At 37.7% G+C, this 11937-nt stretch overlaps 1 protein-coding gene across 4 annotated transcripts in view; it reads left to right on the top strand.

The window, feature by feature from the left end:
- PLA2G7 (phospholipase A2 group VII) overlaps positions 1 to 10521 on the top strand; it is a 30300-nt gene extending 19779 nt beyond the window's left edge. For all 4 annotated transcript variants that reach the window (XM_015887833.3, XM_015887831.3, XM_025165785.2 and 1 more), the window contains 5 exons: positions 143 to 256; positions 2864 to 2955; positions 5056 to 5226; positions 8568 to 8716; positions 10395 to 10521. In XM_015887833.3, coding sequence (XP_015743319.2) covers positions 143 to 256; positions 2864 to 2955; positions 5056 to 5226; positions 8568 to 8716; positions 10395 to 10498 — 630 coding nt within the window. In that variant the 3' untranslated portion in view covers positions 10499 to 10521. The remainder of the gene's footprint in view (positions 1 to 142; positions 257 to 2863; positions 2956 to 5055; positions 5227 to 8567; positions 8717 to 10394) is intronic.
- The last annotated feature ends 1416 nt before the right edge of the window (positions 10522 to 11937 follow it).

Consider the following 11937-nt stretch of genomic DNA (forward strand, 5'->3'; position numbering starts at 1 on the left):
CCGCCTTTAAAGGTAAATCTATAGCTTAAAAAAATCCTCACCACTCATCTTATAACATTACTTGAGGCCATAGACATATAGGCAGTTTTTTCAGATGCCTAAATCAAATGCTGAGAGTGGTTTTTGTCTCTTCTTTATGTAGGTACAGCAAAGGGCAGATGAATGCATTAGAGCTCTTGATCTTTTGCTCGAAATTAATTCTGGAAATCCAGCTATGAATGTGCTGCCTTTAAATTTCAACTGGAGTCTTTTAAAGGTAAAGGAAGTAGATGATTCCCCTTGCTAATTGGAAATTAATAATTTTACATGCTGTACTATGTATTTCAGACTGGTGCTTTCTGCTTGTTGAAATCCTACTGTAAAACAATATAAAACTTAGTTTTTATCCCGTTGTGGTGTCTGATGAAACTGATTTTGTATTTCTCTAATGCTTCAGACAATGCCAGAAAATCATATATAAATTACCATTAATGCAACAATAATATAACATGTATATCTTTTGGGGTAACTGAATAATGCTTATGACTTGTTAATTTTCTTAAGCATAGGTAACTTCTTTTAAAGCGTGGGTAAGCAACATAAATCCATTTCCATGATTGCTTCTAAAGAAAAGGGCAGTGCTGCTTACCTTTCTAGACAAAATGTATCATTCAAGAGTTTCCTTAAGAGAGAACCTGATTAGATGAAAAGCCATTTACTTCATCACTTCATTGACTAACCAGCCTTCTTGGATATGTTTATACATTTACTAAGATACATATTAAAGCCGGGGTCTCTAACATGGCACCAGTTTTCCTGTGCCACCTGATTTCTTACATTAAAAATAAAATTAATTTGTCTGAGAGCCTCCTGAGTCACCCAATGAACTCTGGGTTCAAGTGCAGCCCTGAAGTAGACTTACCCCAAGGTCTGGGCCTACAGACCTGAACATAGATCCAAATCCAATATCATACAGGTGTTCACCTAATTCTTTGCAGCAGATCTATTGCACGCCTGGTATTAATCTGTATGTGTGTTACTCTATCATATGAAGCTCCATAATTAAGCTGTTCATAGTAGTCATCATTTCCAATTAGTGCTAACCACAATTTGAAACAAAAGTTATTTGTGGGCTTCTCATTCCTGTGTACATTATCCAGAAATAGCCATCATGTGGTAGGCTTAATGTTAGAGGATCTGCTGAACGTGGTTAAGAAATGTAATGGACATCCCTTCATGTTAATTACCTGCAGCAGTTTAATATTGGCAACAGTTGTAGCAACTAAAATATAAAACAGCTAGAGGGCACTAAGTTGTCTATCCTTGATTTAGAGGAATCAGGATTCTCAGTTTAGGAAGAATTTATTTTGAGAAGCATGGGGCGACTATGTGGAAACCTCTAAGTCTTCTAACACATTGGCAGCTGCTGTGGATTGCAGTAGCAATGCAGACTGGTACTGAATTTCAGATGTGGAGCCATTTTGCAATACTATTTGGTTATTTAATTAGAAAAATGACAACTTACTTTGAAAATGGTTATATATGTAAATGTGATAAATATTATTGTTTAACACACAGAAGTTAAAGAGTCATATTTTAAAGTCCTATATAATATACACACACACACATACATACATAATTTAATACATTAACAATAATTTGAGCTCATTTAAAAAAGGAGCAGTCAATAGTTATTTTATTTTAAATAACTTTACTCCTATTAGAAAACATCTGCAGTCCTTTTTTGCTCCTCTGGCTATTTTCCTTTGGATCCCTATGACTTTTTTTGCCCTGACTGCAGTAATTCCTGATTAAATTAGCGTAAGACAAGACTGAATGTGACTTTCTGTCCATAAAAGGTTGACTGCTCCTGCTTCATAATACGTTATTTTATAAACTTAACTGGAAGTTCATAGGTCTTCCTTAGCCTTTGGAACGGCTTCATTCTAATATATATATATATATATATATATATATTAATTTTACAAACTTGTCTCCGTACTTAGGAAATTTCTTCTGTATGTTGAAGCTGCTGCCTTATTGGTTTCACTTCCAGAATGATAAGCACAGAACCACTTGATACTATATATAAACTATACTATATACAAAAATATATTCAATTAATTGAAAAAACCAAAATGTTATCTGGCCACCATCCCGTATAGAGTTTTGTACAATAGCCTGTTGAATTCTGTCAATATAAGTACCGTATTTTTCTGTTAATAAGATGCACCCCTGTATAAGACGACCCCCACTTTTCCAACCCAAAATTAAGAAATCAATATTTTAAAGATAAAACAGAACACATTTTTATTTAGTAATTAGGTAACATTTACATGATACACTCAGTGGGAGGAGGTCCAAACTGTCTCTCTGCAGCTCTATTTCCATGCTCTTTTGCATAACTGATTACATTCAGTTTGAATTTTGCAGAGTAAGACATTCACTTATTTATTTTTTTATTTTCCGACATCTTTATGGGCTCAGAATGCTCTGACATTACCGGTCCCTGTTGCATCTGCACACTGCCTACACGCTATCCACCTCAAACGGGATGTGTTCCAGTTGGTTTGTTCAGCATCAGCTGATGTCAGTTACATAAGGCTCGTGATTGGAGGAAGCCTGTTTGCAGAGACAAAGTATGGGCAGTTTCACAACCATGCGGTTCTCTCCTTGGCTTACTTCCTTGTATAAGACGACCTTCAATTTTTAGTCTAACGATTTTAGAAAAAAGTATCATCTTATACACAGAAAAATATGGTACTCTTGATCCTAAATGGCTTTTGGGTTCAAGTGATTTCAGTGATTCTTAAATTTAGTACCTTTTACAGTAGAACCATCGGATTGAAAAAGGAAATATCATTGAATATCATTTTCTTTTCAGGATTCTATTGACCTACAGAAGATAGCAGCAATGGGGCATTCTTTTGGTGCTGCCACAGCCATAGAAACTCTTAGCAAAGATGCACGATTCCAGTAAGAACTAGTAAAAAAACCCTGTCATGTTGACCTAGATGTTTTTCTTTTCAGTGACATTTGATTGATTTGTAAAAGTCAAGGAAGTCAGAGCTTGATGTGCAACGTCAAGAGAAAAAAACTTCTGTTACCAGTCAGATTACCAGTTGCATCACATTGATTGCTTGATTGATTACGTGTCATCAAGTCGTCAACTTTTAGCAACCACATAGATAGATTTTCTCCATTATGATCTGTCCCTAACCTGGTCCTTCAGCATTTCCAACGGTGCATTCATCACCACTGTAACTGAGTCCATACACCTTGCTGCTGGTTGTTCTCTTTTCTCTTTCCTTCTACTTTTCCCAGGATTAGAATCTTCTCCAGAGAGCTAGATCTTCACATAATGTGTCCAAAGTAGGAGCAGGTGATAAAGATTGCATTAAAATCTTTGTGTAAGTTTAATAATTGGCATCTGAATTTGTCGTTTTATTCTTCTCCATTCCTTTTGCTTTTATACTTCATGCACATTTATTAGATAGTAAGCCTATGGATGTACAGTTAGGGATAATTTATCTGGACTGCAAAATTTCATACAACCATGATATGGTAAAGAGAGAGAGAGAGAGAAAACTGGCTCTCAGCTGCCATCTAACGGCCATACAGATTTTACAGTAACTTTATAAAATCAAAAACTGTTGTTATCATATAAATAATTTTAAAAGCTTTATTTTGGAAGTAGTATCTCCATAAAGAGCCAGTTTGGTGTAGTGGTTAAGGCACCAGGCTAGAAACCAGGTGACCATGAGTTCTAGTCCCACTTTAGGCACAAAGCCAGCTGGGTGACCCTGGGCCAATCATCCTCTTTCAGCCCTAGGAAAAAGAAGGCAAGGGCAAACCACTTCTGAAAAACTTGCCAAGAAAACTGCAGGGACTTGTCTAGGCAGTCACCAGGAGTCAGCACTGACTTGAAGGCATACACAGACACACAGAATCTCCATAAATTCTTGCATAAATGTATGGAGTAGGTGAACAATGCACAGTGATTTCTGCCCATTTTAATGTGAATTGTATGGGTATATATTTAGTAATATTATTCAATAATCATAACAGCTCTCATTCCTCAGTTCTGAGAATTTTTTTTTTTTTTTTTGGGTGGTATGGTGGCTTTGCTAGCCAAACAAGAGCCAATGAATTGCTCTTTGTTATATTAAGGTTTCATTCCAAAAGATAGGTCATCCCCTGATTGTGAGATCCTCCTCTTATTTGCTTGTAGGTTCACTTTTCTAATTACTGTTTGTTGGTTTGACTGCTGATCCTATGACTGTTGGTAGGAAATGTTATTCCACATATAATCTGAGACTAGTGAAATGTCTCTCTTCAATCTGAATCGTTTGTAAAGTATTTCATGAATGGAAATCCTTCTCCATTGTAATGGGTATAAATTATTTTTTTGCAAGAGTTTGTACTGAACAGTGGAAAATTCTTTGAGGATTATTTTTTGTGATCAGAATATGTACTTAAGCAATTCTTACCTAAGTATGAATGTTACTATAATAAGGATATATACACATTTAATAGTAGAACTGCAGATGTAGGATTGATTGATTGATACATAAATTTGTATGCTACTTACTCCATAGATTCAAGGCAGCTTATCCCATAAAACAATAAAAATAAACATAAAACCACAGTAAAGAAAATTATTAAATAGTATCATATTGGCCAGCTCCAAGCCACTTCCAATAAAGTGATGTCAACCTTCTATAGTACTCTCCTTTCCATGGATTCATCTTGAAATTCACGGCCTGGTGCTCATGAAAGCTCAGTAATGCAGGATATTCGTAAACTATTCCCTGATAGATTGCTTTTGCTTTTCAGTCTCTACGTAAACAACTTATCATAGGAGAGTTCACCATCTCTTTAACACTGAACATGTCTTACAAGAAAGTTTCTCCTAATGGGACCTAATTAAACTAATGTAAAATGTCTCTGTGGATACAGATGTGTGATTTACAGCATCTATGTGCAGTTTAGGATGTCCAAAATTAGGACATGCAAGATTAGGATGTGCAAACTGGTACTGGCATGTTACACACAACACTTTTTTTTTCTGAACAGATGCGGTATTGCTCTTGATGCATGGATGTTTCCTCTGTCTGATGAAGTATATCCCAAAATTCACCAGCCATTGTTGTTTATTAATTCAGAAAAATTCCAGTGGGCTGTGAATATCCTAGAAATGAAGAAACTTAACTGCAAAGGCAGAGAAAGAAAAATGATAACTATCAAGTAAGTGTCAAACATCAATACGGTAGTCCCTGGGTTAAGAATGCCTGGTTTAAGGATGACCCATAGTTAAGAATGGAGCCTATTGTAGCAAAATGTGAGTTAAATACACAATGATTTGAGTTAAATACATAATATTACTTATACAGTGTTATACAATAATACTGTTCTGGCTTACATACAAATTCGACTTAAGGACAGACCTTGGGAACAAAACTTGTTTTTAAACTGGGGACTACTGTAGCCTTAATTTCTTTAGGATGGGGTTTAGAAGTATGGGGTTATACATAGAGTTACAAGTCATATACATTAAAACTAATCAGGTACAACTGAGATAAGCACCCATACCACCTTCAGGTGCTGTCCTTGAACCCCCAAATTATTATTTTTAAATTTTAAATAGCAAAAATCTCATGAGGCTAAAATATGACAAAATGTCAGAGATGCTATTGACAAAATCAAAAGATTTGATAATCCCACAACATTGTTATTGGTCCCTCTGAATTTTAACTGTCCCACAGGCAGTGTTTTTATAACTTTTCAGCCCACCTCACTCCTAATTGGTCTGATATCTGGGTTACATAATGCATCATCCAAGATCAAGTTTGGTAATTCATTGGTCCTCTTCAGGCTGCCTGGGATCTTTTTTCTGGGATCACTTTTCCATGACTGCTGCTTGGTCCATCCTGAACACATTGTTACAGTACTCCTCCTCCAAGAAGGTCTAAGTACTCTTTCTGAGTTCTTATTGATCAGGTTAATCTCCTCTGGACCCTCTGTTAAATTCAAGGGTATATATGTCCTTTATTTGGCTAAATCTAACGTCACCATTAGTCAAACACTTCTCATATTTGGGTCATTTCAGCCACTGGGAAAGAGTGTAGACCTGGCCCAGAAAGGAGTTATTGAACCACTAAGTTTCAGATTTTTTTTTTCAGTCCTGAAAAAAAGGGAAGTGTGAGAAAAGAAACTCTGACAGATTTTCAAGATTCTGTTTTCTTACCCTACAACAAAGGGTGTTCCTGTAATCCTTGCTGCTTCTATCTGTTGACTTTTCCTACCTTGGAATGACCAGAGTTTGTTGAACTGTGCTGCCTAAACTACTTATGTAGCTCGGGCCTCCAAGCCTGTATGTCTTAACTAAAGCCTGAACCCCTGTTCTAACACTCCATGTTCTATTCCTAATGAAAAGCAGCAGTCAGTACAGTAGGGAGTACACAACAGATTGATGTTGCTGATGGCTTTCTAGAAAGATTACCTTTATAGACTGAGTCCAATGCAAACCTAATATATAAATGCCACGTGGGTCGACATGAATACATTTCAGCTACATGCTGTACCTCTAATGCTTGATCACCCGTGGAGCATCTTTCCCTAAAACTGCTTGCTTTTCTGCAATAATGCTTTCTTATTCAAACCAGACTAGTGACAACTTGCTTATTATGACAGAGGCATCTTTATTCCCTTTTCTGAAAATGGGGAGAATCATAACTAAATTGCAATCCTTTGAGATGTTTGCTGTTCTGTCAAGGTTTGTGTGTAGGAGACCAGGACTAATGACCATCAGTTAGTATTTTCCTTTAGCACTTCTGTAGGAATGAAGTCACATCCAAGGGCCTTCTGCACTCTTAAATGGGGAAATAAGACCAATGATGCCTGAAACTGATACCTCTGGCTAATCCTAGGAGTTATATCCTTAGTGGGGGGATGGGGGGTGGGGGAAGTGGGAGAATACTCCTGTAATGCATAGTTTGCAGGTATGGGTTTCTAATTGTTCAGTTCTGTCTTTATAGTATGTACTCATATGTTATTGGTTTTAATGGTGGGAACTACATCTTTTTTGTTGTAGTACCATTTTATTTACCTTGAGTAGATGTGTATATAATTTTTTCCTTGACTAATAGTTTACACTAGGTAGCAGAATTTGAATGTAATTCATATGCATTGTATAATTTATTATTACTTTTTCTTTTTTGCTTTCCTATAGTCTGCATCAAACCATGACTTGTTTGATTACTTAAGGATAGAGTGCTTCCTACTGGCTCTGCAAAAAAACACCTAGCTTTTGAATTGTTAAGTTATAATATCTATTGCAGTATCCTTAGTCATCCCCTACAAAATAAGATCTTATACATTTCCTATCTTTCAGTAGCTCTCAAACTTCAAAAGCTACTTCTCCAGACCAACTAACTCATATAAGTCCATTCACAGGATTCAGGCTGGGGAGAGGGTGCATGCGTGCTGGGGAGAATGCTATGATGTGCATGCTGCAGTGCCACATGAGTGCAGGTGGGCTGGAAAGAGGGTGTTGTGAGGGGCAAGTGCATGCATGCTGGGAAGAGGGTGATGCAGTGCCACATGAGTGTGTGTGGGCTGGGAAGAGCATGTTGTGCTGTGTGAGTGTGTGTGGGCTGGGGAGAGGGTGCTGCTGCAAGTTGTGAGTATGTGCATGTTGGGAAGAGAGTGCTGCTATGAGGTGCAGCTGGGCGGGGGAGGGGGTGCTGCGGCTGGAGTGTGTGCTGTGGAGTATAAAATCCCTGGGATTTTGTACTCTGTAGCAGAGCTCCTCAGGAGAAAAAGTGACGGAAGTGACTTGCAACCTTCCCTGCCATCTTCCCCATTGGTTTTGCTTGTGGGAAGCGAGCAGGGAAGGTTGCAAATGATGATCATGTGACTGTCATAACTTTGAACAGTCGCTGAATGAGGGGTCCTTAACCAATGTGTGTATGTATATATACTGCATACACACACACACATAAAATATATGTTGAAGATGGCAATTCAAATAAGTTATATGAGTTAAAGAGGAAGAAAGGAAGGGGAGGGGAAAATTTTAAAGGTATCAAAGAAATGCAGTTTGGTTGGACAGTACTTGTTGCCTCACTCCTGTAGCAGTGAGGCAGAATCTGGTAACTTTATGGATGATAGTGCTTTTATGGTCTACTAAAAGATAGGAGACATACCCAGACATGAATGCTAATTGTTCAACAAGGACTGAGTTTTACCTCCAGGTTGCAATTGTGGTTGTGTTCCTTTGATCTCCAAAGGAAATGTTATTGCATGTGTTTTTATTATAATGATGATAAACAGTTCTAACCTATGTGTCCCTTAAGAAAAATAGAAAGGAACAAAAGACCCAGAACATTACCCCTCCCCCCCAAAAAAATCCTTGGAACAAACATGATAAAATATAGAGATAAAATATAAGGAAGAAAACAAAAATCTTCAGAACTGAAAATGTTTAATTAGGTTCTCTGTTTCAGCAGTGGTGAAAACTCCCTCTTGTAGGCAGACGTGTTTGATTACTTGTTAGGTTTATCCTTGTGCATTTTTGCTATTTGCAGAGGATCAGTACATCAGAGTTTTCCCGACTTTACATTCTTTGCTGGAAACATTGTTGGAAAGTTTTTTAAACTGAAAGGAGATATAGATCCAAAAACAGCTATTGATATTAGCAACAAAGCTTCACTGGCCTTTTTACAGAAACATTTGGGTAAGTTGCTGCATTGCTTTTATATTTAACTTGTAGCACCCCCTATCACTAAGGGCTGGTAAGGTGATAATATGTTATAGGCAATATCTTTCCACCTATGGATCACAATATTTGATGCAACTTTAGCCGTTGGTCACCAAAAGCTACCTGAAAATATAAAGATATTTGTGCATATATAATTGAACATGTTACATGTTACATTTCCTGTGGAGATTGTCAAAATGGATTTCATTGGTTTAGAACTGCTCACCATACAGGCCCTGTAGCACCTCTATGTCTTTTGGTTTGAGACCGTGAGTTCTAGTCAGGCAGTCATCAGGAGTCAAAAACTGACTTGAAGCCCCCCACCATCAAAAGAAAAGTTATGCATCCTTCAATTTCATCGACCACCCAAAGGCATCATGACTGTTTTCATCCTTATTGGAACTCCTCAGATGTAGGTAGCCAGATGTTACTGTATTCTATGAGGTTGAAACCCTCTACCAGAAATTGAACTCACAGACCTTTGCACTTTCGATGACTACTATATACAGTGCACTAGCTTTAGGAGCTGTTGAGGGCCTGGTGCTCAGTGGCTGCAGGAAGTGATATTTAGAAGCTCTATCAGAATGGTATATACAGTCCACCTTCCCTTAAGCTCTCAGAGCAGAGAGTTGCAGATGCTAAATTATGTCATGCTCCCAAGTATGGGGTTTTACATGACTTCCAGCTGGTTACATGGTGCCTCCTGGTGGTCAGTGTACCTGAAAATACCATGCACTGTAAAAAATAGAGAAGTTGCCCCCACTTCAAGAAGGGGAGGAGGAGTGGAAGTCATGTAATGTAGCATGTGTATCTCTCTGCTCTGAGAGCTTAAGGGAAGGTGAACTATATATGCCATTCGGATTCATCTCCCAAGCATCTGAGCCTTTTAAATACTACACAGAATAAAAAGGTTTTGCTTTAAGCTGAACTAAAGAACCAGTCATATAGTACACTTGTTTAGTATGAGCACTTTTAATATGTAAAAAGGCTTAGGCTGCATATCTGTATTCACTGACTAGATCTAGAGTAAACTCCATTTAAGCCATTGAGACATACAAGAAGGCAAACAGATTGTTTACCAGATGGCTTGGGACCCAGGTACCTGAATGAACACATATTTATATCAACCTGGCTATGTACTGAAATACATTTAAAGACATTCTTCCAAGTAAACCCCTTTTTACAGGTGGCCTTGCCAATAGCAGTACCTTGCCTGTGGAATGTTTTCCCCACAGACACATAGTTAACTTTTTGTGCCAGGCACTTAGTTTATTTTAATTTTTAAACATGTATTTTCTGTATTGTATCTCAATTTCTACCTCCTCTGGAAATTTTACTGAAAGGAGGAATATACTTTTCAAGTAAACATACTTTACAGTATGTTGATCTTACAACTTAGTTTTTTAAAAAAAAGTCTTTTCGGGCTTTATAAATTACAGAATAAGCATGCTCTTTAAATGGAGGACAGCCAGGCATATTTATCATGTAATCATGACATTTCTGTCTCCAACATAAATGAATGTCAGTTTTAGAACACCAAAGCAAGCTTAATTTTAATACATTGTAACTCAGAAACATTGAGATAGAGTTTCTCTGAACATGACTTAATACTGTGGTGTATCTGTATGTGCTGATTTGAATTTATCTTCTGTAGGTCTCTCAAAAGATTTTAACCAATGGGACCCTCTTTTAGATGGTGAAGGACTTAATGTCATTCCAGACACCAATATTGACTTAACTCCAGTGGCATCTGAATGAAAATAAAGATTTTAATTGCCCTTAACCATTCCTGACTACATGCTTCTTGTTTGCTGATAGCTCCATTGGAAAGAGTGAGTTTTATAATATTTTGGGCCAACTGAACAAACTAAAGATGGTCCTCATTTAACAACTACTCGTTCAGCAACCATTTGAACTTGCGATAGCACTGAACAAGTGGTAGTTGTGTTTGGTTCTTGAAGTTCTAGTTGTTGCAGCGTCCCTGCAGTCACATGACCGTGATCTGGCTGCTTGGCAACCAGCCCAGATTTCCAACCATCACAGCATCCCAACATCATGTGACTGCAATTTGAAACCTCCCCTGCTAGCTTTCCACAAGCAACATCAATGGGGAAGCCAGCAGGAAGTCAGAAATCACATCACGTGCGGTCCTTGCTTAATGACCCACCCAATCCTCACTTAACGACAGTAATCTGGGACTGCCAGAACTGCTGTTGCAAAGTAGCGTGTTCATATGACATCATGATTTACAACCGCATCACTTAGTGACAGAAATTCTGGTCCCAATTATTGTTGTTAAGCGAGGACTACCTTTATAGTTAAAATGGTAGTATTTTTAAGTTGAAACTTACTGAGTTGCTTTCTAATATTAAAGGAACAAAGAAAGGAACCAATTAATCATCAGTTACTAACATTTCTTTTATTAGTAGAGATGATTTAAACATATTCCTACCATTATATGAATTTTCAAAACCTGACAATCTGACAGTGTTACTATCCCTGCAAATAAAATGTGTGGGATTTCTGGAAGGGCTGGTAGCTGTACTGCAGTTCCCAGGAATTAATCCATAATGCTGGCTGGCTTCTGAGTGTTCTGATGTCAGGAGAGACGAGAGATAACCTTCTGGTTTATCCCTGTTTCCCCGCAACAGCATAATAGTCATTATCTACTTTTCATTTATTCACCCTGAACATAAATTGCCATCTGGTATTGGATACATTTGGGCCCCCAACTGATGGGACTAGGAAATTAGTTTATTTGCATGTAAATTTATTCCAGTAGGGTAAGGTTTTTGTCTTCCTCACAGTGGGATCTCCAGTCCTCCTCCTGAGCTGAAATTACTGTTACTTTTAGAAGTCATGTGTTAGTGGCATTGGGTAGGGTAAATTGAACTGTTATTGGTATGGCTTAATGAACCAAAGTATCTTAGGGAGATAAGATGCCTGCTACATATCCCGGTAACAAAATATGCCCACTCACCACTCTGTTATCATATGCCCTAGAGTTCTTTTTGCATTACTTCAACCATAAGATGAGTATGGTATAGGCCATTAATCGGACTGTCCAAAAACTGGATCTTTGCTGTGCCATACCAATGGGAACTATAACAGAAACTGTTTCTATATTTAATGCACTTTGATTTCTGAATATATAGTTATCCACTCACCCACCTATTCCATATCGCCAGTACCTTAGC

The sequence above is a fragment of the Python bivittatus genome, unplaced genomic scaffold (genome assembly GCF_059951505.1).
Source record: "Python bivittatus isolate LINGU-HERP-01145 unplaced genomic scaffold, Pbiv_v1 ctg000020_np1212, whole genome shotgun sequence".
Classification (NCBI taxonomy): Eukaryota; Metazoa; Chordata; class Lepidosauria; order Squamata; family Pythonidae; genus Python; species Python bivittatus.